The sequence below is a fragment of the Calidris pugnax genome, unplaced genomic scaffold, assembly GCF_001431845.1.
Source record: "Calidris pugnax isolate Ruff unplaced genomic scaffold, ASM143184v1 scaffold18, whole genome shotgun sequence".
Taxonomy (NCBI): Eukaryota; Metazoa; Chordata; class Aves; order Charadriiformes; family Scolopacidae; genus Calidris; species Calidris pugnax.
The window spans coordinates 4,796,606-4,819,456 of NW_015090812.1; the positions used below are offsets into that span (position 1 = coordinate 4,796,606).

The 22,851-nt window shown below is 40.7% G+C and overlaps 2 protein-coding genes across 2 annotated transcripts; one reads left to right on the forward strand and one right to left on the reverse strand.

The window, feature by feature from the left end:
• Window positions 1-1,294: 1,294 nt before the first annotated feature.
• Window positions 1,295-5,716, reverse strand: PRPF38A (pre-mRNA processing factor 38A). Its single transcript, XM_014939005.1, has 10 exons — window positions 5,514-5,716; window positions 5,275-5,434; window positions 4,422-4,543; window positions 3,827-3,912; window positions 3,560-3,670; window positions 2,941-3,053; window positions 2,425-2,451; window positions 2,247-2,344; window positions 1,876-1,924; window positions 1,295-1,632 (listed from the first exon to the last, which is right to left on the reverse strand). Exons 1-10 carry the CDS (start codon window positions 5,641-5,643, stop codon window positions 1,590-1,592), a joined length of 939 nt encoding a protein of 312 aa, XP_014794491.1. The 5' UTR covers window positions 5,644-5,716; the 3' UTR covers window positions 1,295-1,589.
• A 188-nt stretch (window positions 5,717-5,904) lies between these two features.
• ORC1 (origin recognition complex subunit 1) lies at window positions 5,905-22,527 on the forward strand. The gene is made up of 17 exons (XM_014939030.1): window positions 5,905-5,985; window positions 6,568-6,672; window positions 7,066-7,193; window positions 8,557-8,726; window positions 9,142-9,517; window positions 10,169-10,466; window positions 10,934-11,038; window positions 11,398-11,596; window positions 12,294-12,400; window positions 13,205-13,306; window positions 13,826-13,997; window positions 15,505-15,612; window positions 16,375-16,524; window positions 17,746-17,865; window positions 19,377-19,543; window positions 20,723-20,810; window positions 21,844-22,527. Exons 2-17 carry the CDS (start codon window positions 6,584-6,586, stop codon window positions 22,036-22,038), a joined length of 2,574 nt encoding a protein of 857 aa, XP_014794516.1. The 5' UTR covers window positions 5,905-5,985; window positions 6,568-6,583; the 3' UTR covers window positions 22,039-22,527.
• Window positions 22,528-22,851: the final 324 nt, after the last annotated feature.

Sequence of the window (22,851 nt, forward strand, 5' to 3'; positions counted from 1 at the left end):
CCTCAGGTGGATTTGTGCACTTACAGGTTCCTCAGATGGTCTTGAACCTGATCTTCTACAGAGGGTGGTACCTCATTCTCCCAGTCCCTTCCGTGACTTGGGTGGTGTGGCTGGAGCACGTGCTCGTGAAGACTGAGACAAAAAGTCACTGAGTACCTCAGCCCCATCCATCTCCCAGGTACAGGTCTCCCCTTTCCTTCTGGAGAGGGCCTACATTTTCCCTGGTCTTCATTTTATCACTGACACACTTCTAGAAGCTTTTCTTGTTGCCCTTGACATCCCCTTTTCCCTAGTCTTCGTTTTATCACTGACACACTTCTAGAAGCAATTTTTGTTGCCCTTGACATCCCTGGCCAGATTTAACTCCATCTGGGCTTTAGCTTGCTGGTAACCTGATTGGTGAATATTAGCCAGCTTTCTTGGCCCCTTCTTCCCTCCAGGGCTTTATCACAAGCAGAAAATAATATGAAAATACTCTAGAAAAACCAGGCTGTTCTGTGAAGTAGCTTCCATAAATTCACTTGGCATCACTGTTTTCTGTGTTGTCAACACTCACTGGGCAACGCGTGAAGATATTTAAGCTGTAAATACAGTGTTCAGGGGACAGAACTGTCGGTCCCTATTCCCAAAGCAAGACTGTGAATAAAGGGGTGGTGCATAAGGGGTTTAACACAACATAAATTAATACATAATTAAGCGTACTAAGATGAGATCTGTCACTTCAGTAAGAGCTTAAATATTCCTAATTTGAAAAGCGGGGACCTGAAAGATCACCTGGCTCCCTCAGGTGGATTTGTGCACTTACAGGTTCCTCAGATGGTCTTGAACCTGATCTTCTACAGAGGGTGGTACCTCATTCTCCCAGTCCCTTCCGTGCCTTGGCTGGTGTGGCTGGAGCATGTGCTCATGAAGACCAAGACAAAAAGTCACTGAGTACCTCAGCCCCATCCATCTCCCAGGTACAGGTCTCCCCTTTCCTTCTGGAGAGGGCCTACATTTTCCCTGGTCTTCATTTTATCACTGACACACTTCTAGAAGCTTTTCTTGTTGCCCTTGACATCCCTGGCCAGATTTAACTCCATCTGGGCTTTAGCTTGCTGGTAACCTGATTGGTGAATATTAGCCAGCTTTCTTGGCCCCTTCTTCCCTCCAGGGCTTTATCACAAGCAGATCCCTGAAGTCTGCTCTACTAAAGTCCAAAACAGTGTCAGAACAACGTCCTGATTTGAGAACGAAGCCAGCTTTAGCTACAAGAGTCTAAACAAAGTATTGTCAAAGAAACAGCAAAGGAGCCTTTAAACAGCAAAAAACCCCCTTTAATTGTTCTTCACGAGTTTTTACAGGCCTTGAGAAAAACAGCTAAAAAACAATCCTCAAATTCTATCACAAGGATGAGTAACTCACTACATTGAAAGTATCCCTAGCTTTCTTTTAATTAAAAAAAAAAAAAAAAGAAAATAACAAAACCCAAACAGGATTTGTACAAGAGGAGAAGGATTAAAGAAAAGGACTGCTAAAGCAGCCAGTACGTATCCAGCTGTCCCGTAAAGCAAACCAAGGTCCTTAAACTGGGCACGGGATTCAGTCTGTTACTCATTCCCTCGCCGACTCTTCTTATGACTTTTCTTAGATCTGAAACAGAAAAAAAAAGCCATACCACACCATTACTAGTAATTGTTTTGAAAGAACAAAGTGATTTATAGCAGTTAAGTGGCGTTTTCTATGGTTAAAGATGGATGGTGTGACTTGATTACAGCAGTAAGGGAGGTACTGTATGAAATACTTGATCTCCAACATCTTTGCTCCCTGAGATTAAATAAAAAGATCTCCTACAGCAGGAAAGACACCCTTAAAAACACCCTTAAGACACCTTACCTTTCAGGTGATTTGGAATGACTTCTGTGTCTGTGACTGCGGTGATGCCCTGAGAGATAAAAAGGTAACAGTTACTTCCATAGACCTTGGAATTATCTGCTTCTAGTGACCAAGTGTCCTAGATAATGCCAGAACAACCTTACCCTTAACTAAGCACTGAAATTTACCTCCTGGCAAACACCTGAAAAATGTACTCAGGACAAATTTTGCACATATTAAAGGAGTCCTCCAGCTGTGCTTTCATGTAACAGTTTTATGAGCCAGATTAAGGACCTGTGATACCTTCTCGATACCATCACACTGATTTCCCTTGCAGCAGATGTTGTGCTGATAAAGACTTGCCAGAGTTAATCTGCAAGTGACAAAAATACCTGGAGATTTAGATCTTGATCTGTGGCGCCTCTCCCTGGATCTGCTCCGGTGTCGCCTTGGGCTCTTGCTGCGATGCCTCTCCCGGCGCGGTGATGGACTGAGAGAAAGGAAGCTTTTAAAGACAGTCTACTAAAAACACAACACATTTTAAGATTGAGTAATAGAGTAACAGCCTACCTTCTTCTCTTTGGAGAGCGGCTTCGCCTGTAATTGGGGGAGAAAACAAAAAGTTACTAAAAATCATTAGCAGAATGAGCTGTTTAATTTCCCATATTCTCCAGCAACAGCATTTCCCTTGCACTCCCCCATGCCCCCAGTTTGTGTTGCACAAGAGGCAGCACATGCTTCTGGACTGGCCCATACAGTGAGTAAATGAGGTCAGTGATGAGTTTTCCCTGGCTTATTAAGAACAATTAACGGGAAAACAAAGCACTTGGTTCTCCTTAACAGCTTCTCTGTATTGTCAAATTTAGTTCAAGTTGGTCAGCAAGTTCAAGAGTCACTGAAGGACTAGAGAAAGAGGCCGCTGGGTTGACCGTTGACCGTGGCTGTGCATTGCAATTCCTTCATTTAGAAGGTGCCTGAAGGAATTGGGAGGCCCAACAGATTCTGGCTGAATCATCACTTCTGTGCCTTGGGCCAGCCATCTGCAGGACAATAGGTAAAAATACTGCTCAAGAAGAGCCGTGTCACCTTCTGGGAGACCTGCTTCGGCTCCGCCTGTAGCGCACAACTGGAGATCTGCGGGGTTTATCGAGGTCTCTGTAGCCTCTTCTGCGGTGGTCAGGAGAGGGTACTCGCTCCAGCTGCAAACAATGGCCAGGGAAAAAAAGATTCTGTAAGTCTTGTTTCATCAAGGCTTTTATCTAGCAGTAAAAATTTCGGAACAATTCATATATAAATGACAAAAGTCATGAGATCAAAATTCCCCATCCTCAAGTATCACATACTCAGAAATTAAGTACAGCAGAATCAGCTACCATGGTCGTCATAACTTTCATTGTCACCTTTAGTTCTCTCCCATGTATATGTATTTAAATGTCTTTCACGTAAATTGTTTTAAGCAACACAGAACAAATCCAGATTTGTGAATTTCAGGAGGCAGAAAAGTTTGACAAACACATGGCACTTGAGAACTGCTTCAGGGTCTGACAAGTTCTCACAAACAGCTTACATGAAAATGGGAGGAGGGAGGAGACAGGGAGTTTCAAGCAGCCTCCTCAGGCCTTCCCTCAAATATCTCTCACAGGCCATAAATATTCTGCAGTTCAGTACCGACTCTAACTACCCCTTACCAAAATACTTCACCAACCTTTTCATCTTCTTCCTCCTCCTCCTCACTAGATTCTACATCGTCCATGTCTTCTTCCAAAGCACTAACACGAGGCTCAAGTTGCTCAGCTTCTTCCAGAACATAACGTTTCTAAGAGAAATTACAACTATTTTACGTAACCCAAGTAAGAATGAACACCTAAGGACACATCTCATGTGGCAAAAGCTTTATGCAACAAGCCAGTAGCTGATACAACTACTGAATGTGATGCAGTTAAGAATGTAGCAGCCATCTACTTTGCCAAACCTGTAATCGAGGCAGAATGATATCGCATACGCGCTCCTCGTGGAGTAGTTCATCAATAAATTCGTCCACGTGCATCAATTCAAATTCTGGGGGGTAAAAACACCATTGAAAAGACAAAGAAGACTAATGCGGTTGGAGTAAATATTAAATACTTCAGACTATTTATGTCAAGTGGAGTGGACAAACAACCATTCTAAACTCATTCTTGAAGATAAGGAAAATCACTAGGCCTCCCTTGTAAAAAGAGGAAATTACTGCACAGCTAAGATTAGATTAGATTCACAGTGCTTAAACCAGCACTCAAACAGTGTTTCTTTGGCATTTGTGGAACTGCATTTCAGTACCCAAGAGAAAACACAAGCACTTGGGGAAAACAAAATAAGCAAAGCAGTTCTCGTTTGTACAAGTCAACAAGACCAGCAACCAACTATCTAAACGATGATTATATAAAAGGTTTCAAAAAGAGGTTATGCCACAATCTTTCAAGCTTGTAACTAAATAATAGAATATTTGCTTTTATCTAGCGTGACACGTTTTTTTAACAGAAGGTCACCTATGAGGTACTAAGAAACCACAGCTTCATGAGAGGGCTTACCCCCATTTCTGTTCTGACTCTTTATTTTTCGGTAGTCGTTGTAGAGCGGCTCAAGGTACTTGTAGCAGTCAATGGCAGTGCCCGTCAATCTCATGTACAGCGCGCCAAGCATTCGGACGTACCTGAAAAGAAAGCCTCTTTGTGCATCTGATGTTTTTACATAGTTAGCAGTTTAGATAAATGAGGCGTTTTTCCTAGAAGTTTTTGCAGAAAATCAGTACACTAATTAGAATAAAATAAATAGAATACATGACCATTTAGATTTTCTCCAAATACTCAAGCGTACATATGTAAAATATATATATATACACTCAAGTATACATATATAATCACTGTGTGGGTGCACTGTCACTCACAGAGAAAAAAGAAATACTGGGGGGGGAAATAATAGGTTAATATTGTTCCCTTAATACACTTCGTTGCAAATATTTCAGAGAGAAGGGTGTTACCACAAAGAAAACACACTGCAAAGGCAAGCCATTCCACCAGCCCCAGTGATGAGGGCAGTGATCTTTTGGAAGCAAGAGGAAGGACAGGCTTTTTAGCAAGAAGAGACTGTCAAGGCCCACTAAAAGCTAAACCCTGCACTGAGGTTCCCCAGGCTGCTTTCACAGAATCATAGAATGGGTTGGGTTGGAAGGGACCTTAAAGATCATCGAATTCCAACCCCGATGGGCAGGGACACCTCCCACCAGACCAGGTTGCTCCAAGCCCCATCCAGCCTGGCCTTGAACCCCTCCAGGGATGGGGCATCCACAGCTTCTCTGGGCAACCCGTTCCTGTTGGTCGGTTTCATTCAGTCCGACAACCGAAATGATGAGAAATAAATAAAAAAATCAAGCTACCAACTTACTTGAAGTCCTCGTTCTTTATGAACTCCACGATGATGTCCTTTTCGGGCTGGATCTGCAGCATCTTCAGCGTCAAGCACAAGAAGGGGGTCGGCTTTATGTTCCCGCCGTAGACGCCCCCCACGTACCTCAGCTCCATGGCCTTGTCCACCACCAGCTCGGCTGGAAGAGGGACAGGACGGGACGGGCCGTCAGCACCGGCTCCTCCCCGAGCCCCCCGCCCAGCCCGCTCCCGCCATACCCGTCAGGCCGAAGCACTCCTCCTTCCAGTACTTGGACTCGTAGATGCGGGTGCGGATGATCTTCTCCACCAAGTACTGCGGGTTGGTGCCGTGGATGCTGTGCGCGTCCTTCACCGTCCGGTTCGCCATGGTCCCCCCCTCAGCTCCGCGGCGGGCCCCCCCGCTCCCTTTCCGTGAGGCGGCCGCAGCACCTTCCGCTTCCGGGCCGCCGCCGCCGCCATCTTATCTCCTCACCGTCACATCCCGTTCCGCTCGCGCGGCTTCGGGGCGCCAGGTTCAAACATGGCGCTGGGGGCGCCGCGGCTTCTCCTCGCCCCTCCCCGATCCCCGCGCGCCCGCGCGCAAGCCTGAGGGGGTGGGGCTCCGCGTGGGCTTTGGCGCGAAATTCTATGCTGGGGCTTGGCAGGAGCTCGCGCTGCTGCTGCTACTGACGCCGCCGCCGGTGCGCGAGGGGTTCTCTGAGGCGCGGGGGTGAGTGGGCCCCGGGCCCGCCGTCCCTGAGGGGAGCGGGAGCGGCCGCGGTGTCCCAGTCCCGGCGGTGGTGGTGGCCCACCCGGGGCGGGGAAGGGGTCCCCGAGGCGGAGATCTGCCCAAAGTCGCCTGTACCGATGGGCTTGGGGTGGATGAGGGGGGAACGGCCCTGGCGGGCGGGAGGGGGACCCGTCTTCCTGACCCCTGTGGGTTGTTACCAGAGGGAAAGGTTCTTACTCAGGGAAACGAAGCAAAACCATACAAATGGAGCGTGAGTGAAAAGCGTGTGGCCGCAGGGAGGGCTGGACCCAAACCAGGCTGGGCGCTGTCCTAAAGCCGCCGGCTGGACGTGGAAAGAAAATGGGATTAAAGAACAATGCGCTACTAAACATCTTCCCTTTTCCTTCCTCGCCTCGGGAGAGGCGTTTGGAGGCTTTGGGGAGGGAAAGTGGGCTTCTCTGAGTCCGTTCTTCCTACAGGCTGAAAGTACTGATGGCTTTTCTCTGTATCTGGCCATCTCCTCGCTTTTATTTCTAAATAATATTTTTATTAAAAAATTATTTGTCTGTCTGCTTGTTTTAGATTTTCCTTGGGAATCATGAACACCCGGCAGCAGAGCAGAATTATCTACTCCTGGTATGGACAAGCCACGAACTCGGACAGAAAGCTGAGAACGTTGCAGTACAAGTAAGTAGCGCTAATTTATGGCTTGCTCAGGGAAACTTAACAAAGGTTTCTTTGCCTTCCTGACCTTGTTTATGTTGATGTGGCAGGCACTGAGAATGCCAGTAATGTTTTGAGCATTGTGTGGTGACACTCTGTGCGTTTAATGAAAATGTTACAGAGCTCTTGAGTTACAAATTATGTAGCGTCTAGACAAAACATTTAATGAAATCTGCAAATAAGCATTAAATGTCTACTTGAAATATATACGAAAGCTTTTAATCAGGAAATTCAGTTGTAGGCTTTGCAAGAGGGAGCATAACTAGCTGTAAGATTGACAGGCCATCAGCTTTAATGGTATGTGAATTATAAAGAATGTGAAATCCTGCTAATCGGTACGTGTACGTCGCTTTCTAGGGGAATCATCATTAAATCAGAAAGAAGCAGAACAGAAACCTGTGTACAACTCGGCGATTTTATTTTAGTAGAAGGGGAGAATGCAGATCAACCTTTTGTGGCACAGCTCCTGGATTTATATGAAGATGGTAAGAAAAACAAAAATTTACCTCCTTTCTGAAAAATCCTAAAATACCTATTTCATGGGGATGTATTAACTCATAACCTCATATCGCTGGCCTAATTTATTAAGTAAATTAGGCTTTGCATACTGCATCTGTATTCACACATTCCCAAAATATTTGGGGCTAATGGCTCATTTAAATTAGATAAACAGAGAGTTTAAAGACATTAAATTTTTATAACCTTTTTGCTTAGTTGTCTGATTTAAAAGAAGTGGTCCTTGAAGAAGACAGTGTGAACTCATGCTTTATTTAGAGATGGGAAAATCCAAATGGAGCAAGAGCCCTGCAACCCTGGCACTTGCATCTTATTAGCCAGCAGGGAATTTAGCAACAAGGTGCAAGGCTGAATAAATGAGGCTTGTTTTTTCTGTCCTTTGTAGAACTCTTTGTTTATAGATAAAGGTAGGTACTAAAAAGATAGATATTAAAAGATAAATCATGGAGGGTGAGTAACACAAAGGCTATGTCTCGAGTCTGAATTAGAAAGTATTCGTTAGCTACGTCTGATTTCTTTGAACAGCTTTTGATGTTTGATTTTGGCCATCATGATGATGTTTTGAGGTTTTCTTAATTATTTACTTTTAAAAAACATAGATACGTATCACTCCATCTTATTTATTTACTAATGCAGGTTTTTGGTAATACAACTGAATATTCTTTTCATGCTGTGAAACTTCCTAAGATTTTCCTTTTGTTACATATTTTTTACAAATTTGTTAAAGATATGTGGCCTTGTTTATCATTCAAAGATGAACACCTTAAAATGTAGAGAGGAACTTAATATTTGCTTGTAATAAGTTTTCAGTGTTTCTAATGTTTAAGTCTCCACATTGAATCTATTTGTAGTGTTTATTCAGACTTTCTTTTAGACATTTCAACAGTAGGATTCTCCAGTTTGTTAGGCAGTTAATAAATTGCATTTCTGGTTTACCTCTAAAATAACATTGAAATTATAACTACTGTTTTGAAATTTCTCACTTCTCCTTTTATGTCACCGCTTTCAGTTAGCAGGGTTTGATTAGAACACATTTATGCAAATAAGGAACCTCTTCATTTGTGATAGTGGACTGGTGGATCAGCTGATGTGCAGGCATGTTGTGATTGAGACCCTATGTAGGTGTTATTTTAGCCCTTAAACGTCTCAATTCAAATATTTTAATTTTAGAAAATAGGAATTGTAATCTCTTACCAGATGCTTTGTTGCTCGTGTCCGGGGGGATTTCTATTCGCAGTGGCATTTCAGCTGAAGTCATTGAGGTCTGGTAATAACTATTTGCAAGACAATAAAATCCTTAGTGTTCACTGACTTGTTTTTTCATTGTTACAGGTGCTCGGGAGAAACATGCAGTTGTGCAGTGGTTCTGTCGTATTACAGAAATACCCCACAATAAGCGGAAACTGCTTAAAAGAGAGGTTTCTCCCCAAGAGGTGTTTTTTGATGAAGTTTTTTGCTATGACGTTGACATAGCTGTGGAGACCATTATTAAAAGAGTCATGGTATGTACTGCAGCCCCTCTACACGTAAAGGGAAGAAAGAAAGAAGCAAGTTGAAAAGCACAGGAGACCAGTTGAAACTACTTTATTTCCTCCCAAACCAAATGTGTGATGTAGATTTGTTAATGCAGTTAACTTGGGGATGGGATAGTTGAGAACAGTTGATACTCTGCCTTTCCTCCATCCCAGAATGACTTTGATTATTTGCAGCCAGCTCATTTAGGGGTTTGCATAGAAAGAAGTGAAAGGGGGTCCTGTAGTGCAATAAACTTATGTGAGTGTAAATGTAGATTGAAGGTGTTGCCCTGTATAACAAAGGATTGCATGAGTTCCAATAGTAAGATTTGTGAACAGGAAGCAGTTAAATGTAAAATTAACTGTAAATGTTAATGTGTTTTGGCATCTTCTGTTTTTACAGGTAATACCGCTACGTCTGGAGGAGAAAGTACCTATTTCACTAAACAAGGAACAGATTTTCTATGTAAAACAGTCTTGGGATGGGAAATGCTTTAAACCTTTGTCCCCTGACAAATTCTCTAAGCTGAAAGAAGCCAGTAAGAAACAAGGGGGCATCCCAAACTCTCCAGACTCATTTATTCCTTCAGACATGATCTCCCCCCTGAAAAAAGAATCAGAGAGAGTTGTTCAGAGTGCCACAAAACCAAAAAATGTTGAGTTGGAAATAGAGTCAAAACATTCTTCTTCCAAGTCTTCCCTCGCTAAGGAGAGACATTCACAAAGAGTGGCTAATGGCATGAAAACTCCAACAGCAAGGAAGAAGTTACAGTTAAACAGTATGTATACAGCAATACTTTGTCCATTCAGTAGTTTGGAAAGTAATATATTTTGTGCCTCTTCATTTTGGGTAGTTTAAACAATGGTAATATTTAACACCAATATTTTAAGCTGCATAATTCAGGCTTTGGGGTTACCCCAAGCCTTTTTGGGCACATCAGTTTTGTCTTATGCCTGTTATTTCAAGCAACTGTACTGCTTATATCCAATTAAAATGCAGATGTTTTATTCGTAACTGGTAAGTCTAAGTTAAAGTGCTTGTTGACTGAAATGCTGTCAGTCAGCCTAACTTGACCTCAGAACATCTCACTTTAACCTTCTGGCAGTGCACTGAAATGTTTACATTAAGCTGGTTGAATAAATACATTTGATTGTATGTAACATGCCATATTTTCAGAGTGGAGCATGAGTGAAGTTGTAAGTGACAGAGGCAGGTTAGAAAACTGGAGAAAAAAATCAATTCATATTCTATGTAATCACCTTTTTAGAGGAAATGTGTGCCTTCTGTATGTATTCAGTTCCTGGAGTGTAATGCCATCCCCTTTCATTTAAATGACAGCCACTGAGCCAGTTGTACCATTTCTTCTGAAAGTCAATCAAACCAGCCATATTAAAGCCTGACAAAAATTCATTTTCCTCTTGATTCCTAGGTCCCACAAGATCTCCTAAAGGCAGGCTCCTGGAATGCGAAGTTCTGGAACTTTTGGATGATGACTGCAATACCATAGCACCCTTAGAGCCATCAGCTACTAAAAGAAAAGTGAAATTCACTGGCATTTTGGGCTCGCCACCAAAAATACCTTGCACCAATGATAAGTCAAAGCCAACGTCTGATACTGCAGAGCACTGTCAGAAGTTCAGTGATACAATACGATTATCCCCCTATTGTAAGGTCAAAGAATCCAGTGAGAAAGCCAAGAACCTTAATGTGAAAGAGGACATTATATGGTAAGTGATAGCCTTTTAATAATTTTTTTTTTTTAGTGGGATTTCTGTTTGTATGTAGTTCTCTTATACCACATTTATGAAGGGCTTCTGGAGAGAAAAGCAGATGAAGTCTCTGTGTGTACCGTGTTTTGAGAAGATGTTGATAGGGCTAATGTCAGAGAATCTGTTTTGAACTAGTGCTAGTGCAGTCACTATTGTCACAGCATCACAGGGCAACTCGGATTTGTATGGACTCGGGGTCTTGCTTTAGACTTGGCAGCTTTCCTCAACTGGTTTACACACCTGTATGGGGGAAACTGTGCTGCCAATATCTATGCCATAGCCAGTCTGTAAATAACGGTAAACAAGACTTCATGCTGGATTGACAGCCATAGCAATCGAGCCTGAAGTTTGAAAGGCCTTCTCTCCGTCTTCACAAGCGTGATGCAAAGAGGAAATACAAATAGTTTTGTGTTCTTTCTTTCCAGTTTAATTGGACATCAGGAGCAGGGTAGTCAGAGCCTGCTGTTGACCCCTCGTTCTCGTAGGTTGTGCGCACAGAACACAAGCGCTCGCATTAGAGAGCAAGTCAGGTAAGCTTTTGCATCCATGGTATCTTATTCAGATTGCTGTTGACAGCTTGATGCACTGAGAGTTTGTCTAGTTTAATAATGAAACGCAAACGGATCTAGAAGCACAGCTTAGCCATAGTGGGAAAACTGTCTTATGTTCAGAAACATAAAGCCAACTCATGGTGTTCATCAGAAAACTGACTTCCTTTAAACCAATCTGTTAAATAGCCATGGAAAATTAGCAGTTCAAATGGAAAACACGTTAGCTTGCTGATTACCATTAACCACAAAAAAAAGCTGAAAACATACAAATGATACTTTGTAGTGTGTGGAGTTCTATGTATTCTTTTTAAAACTCATGTCATTTCTGTTTCATGTAGCATATTAAATGCTCTGCAGTTGAAAGACGAAGAGGATCTGTCTAGCTCAGACAGCTCTTACTCTTCAGGTAGTGAGGAAGAGGAGAATGATGTGCTCTGTACACCAGAAAAGAAAACAAAATCAAGCAGGATATTAAGCACCCCAAAATCTTCAAGGAAGTCTTCAGTTCACACTCCTGCCAAGATCCTGAAGAAAAAGGTACGGTTCCGTTTAAAAGAGCTGTTGTATTATTTCTAAGCAAATTATATGACTGATTGCAGCGTACCACAGTTAAGTATCTGAACCTCTTAGCTTTTAATGAAACGTTATCTTGATTCATATGATCTTTAGTGTGAGTAAGTTATGCAAATGTATAAAACACTTGTATACTGTGAATGTTGTGACAACATCAATCAGAAAACTCCAGCCCAAATAGTGGCTAATTTTTTTTATGAAATGTCTAACACAAAAGTCCTAGTGTAACTAGAACTTGTAAACACAACAAGGCAGAATAATTAAGGTATGGTATGGCTTTTTTGTTTGGACAATGAAATACAGATAGATGAATTTCTATTTGCTTGTTGTTTCTTCACAACTTGGTCACTTCGTAACACAGCACTTCAGAAAGGCATGAACAATTTCAAAATTCTTTAGACAGTTAAAAGATGTAGTTGTCTTTGTCATCACCCCCTTCCAGTTTCTTTCCTCCCTGAGGAGGAAAACACCATGAGGCTTGTTTGGTAACTCCCTTTTGTTTTTTCTCTTTTTCCATTTCTCTTTTCATCTTATACCGTGGCATCCCTGGGTAGTCTTTGTGCATAAATAGCCTTTGGGAAACTTGTATGAATGGTCAGTCTCCAATAGAAATTGCTGTACGTAGGAAAATCTGATTGAGGTTGTAACTTTTCTTTAACAGTCTTTACCAGAAACCCCGAAGACACCTCGGAATGCAACTCCTGAAATTCCCAGGCGCAACCATGCAGCAGAGAAACCAGCCAGTATACTAGAAGAAGCCAGATTAAGGTAATGTGTGCTCAGGGGAGGAAATAATCTCTTTTTTTGCATCAAGTATGTGTTGCAGTAGGCTATGATGAAATAGAGAAATGTCATCTTTACCACATTGACTAGATTTGGTAAAAACGCGTGGTGTTTTGATACCACAAAAGCATTTCTGGATTTACAGTACAATATTAGATTTACAACTACTACTAGTATTTACAATACTACTTTTACAATTTCCAATTATTATAACCACTCCATGCAAAGTTCTTTAGAACTTTATTCTGTGCAACATCAGAAAAACAAAGACTCTCTCTTACTAGCTTTAGATTATAAAGGTGCAATATCTGTCTTGTCTTGGTGCGTGAAAAAGTTTTACATGTATCATTGTAGATCTTTACAGTGGGGGGAAAAAAAAGGCATTCAGGGCTGAATTTTTCTTTCAAACTGAGATTTAGTTTTTTCAGTTTCCTATAAGCGGTCTTTCCTGTTTTATCCTGCCTCTACATTGGCTTACAATTTTTTTTGTGAATTAAAACAGCTAGATCATTATTGCTGCGTATTTCTGCTGTTTGTTTATGGAGATGACTGTTAAAATTTAAAAGCACATATAGAAAGACTAAGTTATTTCTTTTGGGATACTTGACATTGATGTTCAGACTTAAAGTATGTAAGAGAGAATTGAAAAACTACACACAGCTGTGAAAGGTGGAGTGTCTGGCTATTTGTTTTCCTCAGTAGACTCTTCAGATACAACTGGGAAAATGCAGACCTTGGGTCTCTTATTTCAGTTTTCTTTTTCTTTCTCTTCTTTTTTTTTATCAAAAGGCTGCATGTTTCTGCTATCCCAGAATCTCTGCCTTGTCGTGAAGAAGAATTCCAGGATATTTATAACTTTGTGGAAAGCAAACTTATTGATGGTACAGGAGGGTGAGTTTTTTCATGAGACTGTAACTGAGATCACATCTACCTATGGCATAACAGCAGTCAGACAATCAACACTACTTTTAAGAAGTTAGCATCATTTGGCTGAATTTGGCTGAAACAGTTCCTAGTTTAAATTTTCCTGGTATTTTTCTTCCTTAAGAAGGGTTGTGCATAGAAATAACGTGGACTTCTTTACTGTGCAGATTTAAATTAAAGACCAAAATACAACTAGTCAATTTTAGATGTCTGGGAAAGTTTGGTTTTTTTTAATTAAAGAGGTAAATTATGTTTATAAAGTATTTTAAGTTGTTAATTGCTTCAGTAATAATAAAAATCTTCACGATCCTCCAGTGTGTTATGTGTTCCAGTTTGCAAATAAAATAGTTGAAATACAGGGAATTTCCTGAAGTGGCAGAGGAGTAGTATTCAAGGCTGGTCTCAGAGCCCAGGGATTCCAGCTTGTTAATCCTAAGAGTATTAGCAATTTACTCAGGCTGCTGAAAAGGTGTTCTGCTTTTGTAGGTGCATGTACATTTCTGGAGTGCCTGGAACAGGTAAAACCGCGACTGTTCATGAAGTAATTCGCTGTCTTCAGCAAGCTGCAGAAAATGATGACCTACCATCATTCCAGTTTGCAGAGATCAATGGCATGAAGCTGACTGACCCTCACCAAGCTTATGTGCAGATACTAGAGGTAAGTAAAGCCTCTTCAATGGCTCTCTTGTTTGAAAGAAGAAGAGATTGCTTTACCATCAGATCCTTGATGTGCTACAGTATACAAGGCACTTAACATATCAATACTTCCAAGTAGTCCCTCTGAGAGACCATATGTTCTTATCTTAGACCAGGTTGAAAAATAATTAACTTAAGGCCATGTCCCACTTCTTGAACTATTTTGCTTTCAGCTGCATAGGGGCAGTGGCTGGGAAATAGCTTGATTTATTACCTCCTCTCAGGTTTAACAAAAATTGAAACCAGATTCTTTTTTCCCTCTTCTATAGCTTTCTGCACATGCATGCTTAAAAAGTTACTGAGATGACAACTCTGGAATTAAGTGTAGCAGTAAAGTGGTTACTAAGGGGGTTTTAATGGTTAGTTATTTTGTCATCATAGAAATCCAGCTAAGGAGGGACTGTCTATCAACAATGCTATATTTCATATTTCCATGACAAACTAGTCTACAATATCTCGCCTGGGACTAAAGACTGTGGTGTTTTTTTTTTTTATGGGTGTGAACTAACCTGAGGACTGGATTAAGATCACCCAATAGGTTAAATACCTGGGTACAGTAGGTGTGCCAGTTCCACCACAACAAACTGAACTCTGGTATATTGGATGGCCAGTCCCAGAGCTGGAGGATCAGGATCCACTGGGATCTAACTGCTTTGACTGATTCAGGCTCTCCTGACTGAATTGGAAGCACGAAGCAAGTGTAGATTATTCATTATTGTTGTGCTCTGGCTTGTTTAATAATGGTGAATTCTCAGGTCATTTTTTAAGGGATTCTGGAGAACAAATGCAGTTTTCAAATGCAATCTCCGTACTACTTTACGGCTTGACTCTGAACTACATTGAATAATTGATTCAGCCTACATAGTGTAATTTTGAAACGTCATACTTTAATTTCTATATAGCTTTGGACTTAGAAGAGAACAGGTAACATACAGTCAGCTCATCTGTTTTGCCACACAGCTTACTGCAAAAACAGTTCTTGTTGAAGGCAATTCTTTAGCTTAGAGTTGAATAAATTATTTAGTTCTAGATCCTGCTGATGATACGTTAATATTTTAACAGGAATCCAAGATTACTGAAGTCACGCTATTCTTTTCAACTGACTTAGGTTTTCACTAGGTGTTTTGCGTTCAGAGACACCCTTGAGATTTAGAGTCCTCTGGAGACTAGGTTCAGGATTTCTTAATGTATCTACATTTAAGACAAAGTGCAGGAAATTCTAATGGCCTTTCTTTTTAGTTATATATTCTTTTTTTCTGTTTTTTATGGACAGTTCCTGTAGACCTTGAGTGTCTTATGAGCTATTGTTTTCGATTTTGGTTGTTTTTGTTTGGTTGGTTTTTTTAACTCCTCCCCCATAGGAAAAAGAAATCCAGATGACTGGTGTTGATTGTTAGACAAAAGTTAAAACTTCCTATTTCCAGGGGTTTGGTGTGATTAACCTGCAACACTGTTGAATCCTTGTCCAGTTACTGACAGGTCAGAAGGTGACAGCATCCCATGCTGCAGTACTGTTGGCAAAAATGTTCAATACACCTGGACCAAAGAGGAAGACCACAGTGCTGATAGTGGATGAGGTGAGACAAAGAATCCTTCATTCTCTTTCCTTGAAGTATCATAAGAAATGAGGTTTTGGAGGATGGAAAAAGACATGTTCACAGTATATCACACATGATCTTAAAAGATGGACTTAGGAGAGTGGACACATGAACAGTTCCTCTTAGCCTTAATAGGAAACTGAACTTAAATGGGCAAGTATCCTGTTGCCATAGTGTTCTCTGCCTTGGATTTCGCATTGGGTTTATGTTTTGTTTTGGTTATGGTCATGGAATGAGTTGCTTTGTCAACTCCTAAATACCATAGAATTCTACTGTGTTTTATCTGAAAGCCACTGCTTTTACAGTGAGAAAACCCACTAGGAAATAAGTCATACCAAGTTTTGAAACTCCTTGAATCTGCTAAGTTCAGTAATAAAGAAATACATGCTTATTTTTTGCTGTGAGCTAATTCAGGTTCTCACATGGAGGGTCTTTTAATCTTGTTAGATATAGTAGTAATGTCACAGCGGTGTTCAAAAAATCGAGCTGTTTAATCACACTACTGTGATTAATACTGTTCAAGCATCTAGTAGGACTGTTCTTTTCTAAAAGATTGAAGCCCCAATTCAGAAAATGCAGTCCTATTAGTGGATGGATAAAGAAAATGCAACAGAGAGAGTTTGTTCAGAATCATGTAAGAAGTCTTCTGTGGTAGAGCTAGCGCTCTCAGACCCCTCATCAGGTATTGTAAGTTCAAGACCATTCTTTTTCAGTCTAATTCTTCTCTTTCTCTCTCTTCAGCTTGATCTTCTGTGGACCCGGAAACAGAATGTGATGTACAATTTATTTGACTGGCCAACTCAAAAGCACTCCAAGTTAATCATCTTGGCCATTGCTAACACCATGGACTTGCCAGAGAGAATAATGATGAACAGAGTAGCCAGCAGGCTGGTATGTCCTAGCAGTTTTCTTGCTATGCTATAAAATAAGAACAGATTAAATACTGCATGCAATCAAAAGTAATCCAGGAGAAAGGCTGGGCTGGTTACATCAGAGCTTAAACAGTGCTTTTATAATTCCCCCTCCATAGGGCTGATAATGAACACCTAAATCTTAGATGGATTAAGTAAGTTAAGGAGCCAGGTTGCTAATTGGATGTTATGCAGTGTAAGTACACTACGTTCTTGTAAGAATGAATTAAGAATGCAGATGTCTTTTTAACCATTAAGATCTGGATAATCAACTGCCATGCTTCATGGTTAAGCTGCTTACTCTAGAGTTCAGAAGAATTCTATTCTGGCTTCTCTTCCTCTTTCCCCTTTCATTCCAGGCACCTAGTTATTCTCTCTGTTTGCCATCAGCTGGTAGATTTTCATTGTTGGATACCTTTGGACAGACAGTTAGATACACTCTACACCTGTGTTGAATACATTTTCATAGGTTATCTCTTCATTGCTGCTCTGAGAAATAATTTGCATAAACAGTGCTCTGTGCCTCCATCCTTCTGTGACTCAAAAATAGTTCCACAGTGTATGAATTGCTTTCTTCCGCCCACTAAACTTGCAGATCAGCTGAGCCCATATAGTCACAAGAGACTAGAACTTTGCATAAGAAACACAAAACTCAGGCCTCCTATAGAAGATGAAAGGCAGAGGACCATCTGTACCATAGATTGTCCTTCTCATCTGAAAGCAGTTTTTATCAGCTTGAGACAGAAGATTTTTAATTCTTGGCTGATTGCTAGTGTGATTTCAATAATATGACTGCATAAATGTATACAGATTTGTTAAAAGAGAGGTGAATGTTTTTTCATAGCTTCTGCTGTTACTGTATTTAAAAAAAAAGCTGAAAGACCAGTAATCAAAAGATTACAGGTGGCTCTGATTTGTTTAGTTTGTCACAGAAATAAGAATTCCTATAGCAGCAGTACCTGCTCCTTAGGCCTTTTAGTGGGGAGATCCAACCAGTAGTCCTCACTTAGTTTTCTGGATTTGCACGTTTATTTCACAAATACAGAGTGAAAGAATTGATGAAGCATATGACTTGGAGGAGAAGGATGTGAAAGAGAGATTGCTCCTAACAGAGAAAATAACTGAAACCCTACAGGGTATGTTTGAGCAGTTGAGAGTTTCCAAGTGCTATAAACACTTCTCACTGTATTCTTTACTATAGGGCCTCACCCGAATGTCCTTTCAGCCCTACACCTACAAACAGTTACAGCAAATTATTTCATCCAGACTGAACAATGTGAAGGCATTTGAAGAGGATGCAATTCAGCTAGTTTCCAGAAAGGTAAGCACAGTACACATGTATGTCCTCTCTGTTGCACCAGGTAGAGGCGGGGGGTGGATTTTGTAACAGTAGTCAAGCTGTGTCTCCAATACAGTATACATAACCACAGAAAAAAGTGCAAGTAGTGGATTATTCATTATGCTCTCTGTAAGGTATAGAAGGTATTTTCACAGGAAACTTTGCGAAAGCAGTGTCCTTGCTTTTTCCACCTACTTTGAGAAGGCAGCAGTATATTCCAAGAGCTGGAGTCATGACAACGAGAGTTGTGATAATGCATAATGATAAGATGTCAGCTTTCTCCAGGGTTTGGCATAATATGAGTCATTGGATGATCGTCTAGTGTGCCAGTGGCAGTGGAAATATCCATATTCTTTTTCTTTTTCAAGATGTTTAAAGCCCTGGCATAATAGATAGTACCTGTTCTGTTCCCAGTTTGAGTGCCCAATTGTACAAAAAATAAATAATGCATTAGAGATCAGTAGCTTCTCAAATTAAGATGTACGCATTGTTTAATGTCTTATGTTAGCAATTATAAGTTAAAATAATATATTAAAATTATGCTGGAACATCTGTCAACCAGTATATGCTTAAACTTTTTCTGCTAAGCATCATTGTAGGATTAAAAAAGAGTACTTATATGCCAGAAGTAACTATAAGCATTTGTTTTGTTATGAAGGAGCCACCTTTTTGTAAGAACAGTGGTGGTGATGATGAGTTTACAGACTCAATATTCTGTAATGTTTTTCTAGTATGATTTTTCTTCAGAAAATCTAGAAAAATAACTTGCAGCTAGTTTTTCTAAAGGGTTTCTGATTCTTGGCTCCAGCTGGGCTCTAGGGCTTTCATGTGTTACCAGCATCTACTGGGAAAACTAGACTGGTACTATATCTAGTGAATGTTCATAGCTTTATTAAAATTGTAAACCACAAGTGGGGTTTTAAGAAGTACCGAGTTTCAGCAATTTCAGAGACCTAAAAATTTTCAGGCACTTGTAAATGTAAATTCACTATCCCAGATGTTTCTTTGATACCTACTAAAAAATATTAGTGTACTCTTAAAATCAATATATTATTGAGTACGGAAAACCTGAGTGTTTTGTCCCTCCCTTTTTTTTTCTTTTTTTTCTCCCTCCCCCTCTTTTGCATGAATATGGCTTGTGGTAGGCTCTTTTTAAAAGTTGGTGTTGAACTGAACTGCTCACATTGAATTTCCTGGATATTTTTCTTTTTTTTAACCTCTGACTTCTGTGGTTATAGAAAAAATTTCAGCCTTGAATTTGTGATGACCAGATCAGGGTGGGGGTGTGGGAGGGTTGCTTCTCTCGGGTTTGGTCAGAAAGCTTGTTATTTAAAAACTGGGATTCTAGTAACACAGTTCACAGTAGCTTTGCTTTCCTGTTTTGTGGTTGGGTATTTTGGGTTGTTTTTTTTTTTTGTGCCTGTTGATTCTTGCTAAACTCTTGTGTCAAGTTGTAGGAAATACTGCTACAAACCTGTGGTGTTTACTTGCAGGTCGCAGCACTGTCAGGTGATGCAAGGCGTTGCCTTGATATCTGCAGAAGGGCCACTGAGATCTGCGAGTTTGCTAGACAAAAGAAAACCCCAGAAATAGTCAGGATGGCCCACATAACAGAAGCCATAGATGAAATGTTTTCATCACCATATATAAATGCAATCAGGTAAAAATACTTCTCAGGGGAATTTATTTGTTCCTGTGTCTTTTTTGGTGGGCTATTTTTTCAACAACGTTCAGTCTGTCCTCCCCACCCTTTGGGAGCACATGGGGCGCATTGTGCTTTGTTGAAGGATGGTACAAAACAAACCTTGCAGCGCAGCTTGGGGGAAAAGAGGTACAAAATAGGAATTAAAGACAGGGAAACCAAGGCATAGAAATCACTTGTACAAGCTTATACAGAATGTTTCTGTGTTTAGCGTGTTAGCTCAGATCAGGAGGGGGCTTTTGAAATGTCCTGATTTTTTTCCCTGCTTACTGTATGTTGATTTCTCTGAGCAGCAGCTTCTGAGTATATATAAATGAATTCCTTCCAGTTGAAACTAAATCTGAAAGACGCACTTAGGAGCCCACAGCTACAACCACTACTGGCTATTCAAGATACTGGACCAGGCTTTGAGCTAAACTGCACTTCTGAGTATTCTGGGTTTTTTTCCTTCATAGTGTAGGCATCAGGCTCTCCAGAGTCAACTATTCCCCTTGACATACCTGCTTGGATTATCCCACTGTCTTTGCTCGCTTTGATGCAGCCACAGAAGCCTGAGCAGAATGCAATGCTTTCCCATTTGAACTGGTGTCTTCCTTTAACATAAGGAGATTGTTAGGACTTCCAAAATGTTTCCTGAGGGAGGAATTCTGTTGCTTTTCAGTGATCTGCACAAGCTGTAACTGGTAAAGTGCTTCACCACTTTCTGGTCAAAAGGAAAAGAACGTTTCATCATGGAGTGGGAGAGGCTTAAGGGTGCAAATACGATATTTTGCTGGATATGGAAGTACTGCTTTTACTGTGGTGCTTGGGCCTGAAAACCTCAATGCTGATTTATTAATTTATAAATGTAAGCTGACCATGACACACTGCAGAACATGTATGAAGCATGGAATGAAACATTGTGTTCAGATATGTTAAAAGAGAGGTGAGGGGAAGTAAAATGCAGTGTTTTGTGGCCCCAGAGTTGCAGGGTATAATATAATGGCCAGTTGACATAAACTGTCCCTCTCAGGTAGAAAAATACCCTGCATTTAAATAGGTGGTTACCAAGCAATTTCCATTCCATACTTCTTCCTGATGTTTCATAAGTTCTAACCTTGGCAGATTAATTTTTCTCTGTTTTGTTTTGGTTTTCAGGAGTGCCTCATTGCACGAACAAATCTTTTTGAAAGCAATTTTAGCAGAGTTTCGCAAGGCAGGAGTTGAGGAGGCAACAGTTCAACAGGTACGTTTGTGTTTTGGAAGGGGAGGGGACTGTCAAAATTATCAGGCAAAAGTGTAAATATTTAGGGATTTTATTCTTAAAATTTGATGGAAGATGATATGATAGCAAGATAAACGGGGGAATGACCTGGTGTAAAGCCTACTTGAATGCTACCACCTTTTTTTCAATGGGACTAAAAACTTAAAATTGCAAAGACCTGCTGTTGTATTAATGATACCAGTGATCTGAATCACAAAGTGATTTTTATTTTTATTTTTTGGCCTGCATCTGAAAATATTGCATACCTCTATCTAATGTGCTTTATAAAAAGGAAAATGAAGGAGAACCTGAAAATATGAGGTAGCATAGTTCAAGAAGGAAAAGTGAAAGTTGATTCCAGCTTCTGGTATGGCTGCCTTTCTCAATAGAGGTAGATATATCGCTAGTAGCTTCCATTTTCCCCAGTCAGATATTTCAGATGTATCGCTAATAGCTGCAATATACTTCAGATATCTGGTGATATATACCTGAAAAAGTGATATATTTCAGATATATCACTAGTAGCTTCAATAGACCCATAACATACTTGGCACCAGCAGAGCTGAGAAGACTGCACAAAGTCCGCTTCATGACTCTCAGTGTAGAAGCTAAATGTTGATAAAGAAATGTTTAGAACTAGATACTTATATAAAAAGTAACCTGCTAGTTTCACCTCATTGTACAGGTTTGTAAATGGGTATTTTAACTGCATTTTCTGTTACTGGCTCCTGAACGTCTGCATCAGTTGACTGCAAAGATTCACTGGGCAATTGGTTCTTGAACTTCAAATATTTTGTTAGACTGTTAATAGACTGGTTTGTTACATTTATCCCTTAATTTTCCTCTAACACCACAAAGGGTTTCTTCTGCGTTTTCTAAACAGCAAAGCAGAAGACCCCAGCCGATTCTTGTTCCCTCCACACAGGTGGAGGGAGGGAACCTTCTCTTTTCCATCTTGCCCTACTCGATGTTGGCGGGAGGCAAAGGTGACCTGTGTCCTCTTCCCTATGACTAGGTGTACCACCAGCACACGGCGTTGTGCAGGATGGAAGGGATGCAGCAGCCAGCAGTGTCAGAGATCATGGCCATCTGCTCCAGACTGGGCGCCTGCAGGCTCCTGCTGCTGGAGTCCAGTAGGAAGTACCTTCACATGCGAGTGCGGCTCAATATCAGCCAGGACGACGTCATGTACGCGCTCAAGGAGGAATAAGGCAACAGAGATTTTATTGTTTTCTTTTTTAAATATGTATAAAGATTTTTTAAATGCCGTCTATTTTTGTTTTTAAACTGTTGATAAAATGGAAATAGTGAAATTTATTTTTTCTAAATACATTAAGTGTTTGATGTATTGAGGCACCTTCTTATAATAAAGAATTGGCTTCAAAGCATTTTAAATATTTGAAATCAAGCTATTTGTTTTTAAAATATTTTTATGTGCTGGTTACTGTGCTCCCCTTCTAGCTGAGGTGTATGAACTTGAATATTTGCATTGTTGCAACTGCTAATAAGCTTTTTTTATTATTAAGAGGGGCAGGGTCTGTGGCACTGCATGTTATGTGGCTGTTTGTCTTGGCCTTTTGTTAAATTAAAGCCTGTTTTAATGTCTTTTACACTTATGTAATCGATAGAATGAAAAGGAACTTTCAATTCGCAATCAAGGTTGAGTATTTGAATTGAAGCGACTGTTTGCTACCAGAAAAGAAAAATACCGGAACAAATTTGTCATTTCAAGTAACCAACTTTATTATTATTATTATATGATTATTTTATTTTTCTTAAATTGATATCAAGGATTTACTCCACCAACACGCCCTCAGCTAACGCAGCGCTGTTGAAATCTGCCGTTCACCCTAACGCGTTAGTCCTGTGGAGATGGCCAGTTCGGAAACACTTTTTTAAAATTGTGTTTTGTTGTCTTTTAAATTGTTCTCGCCACGTGACCCGGGGCGCAGCCGCCCTCCCGCTTCCCCCGCCATCGCGCCCTGCTGGCCCCGCCCCCTCTGAGCCCCGCCCCTCCGGCTCC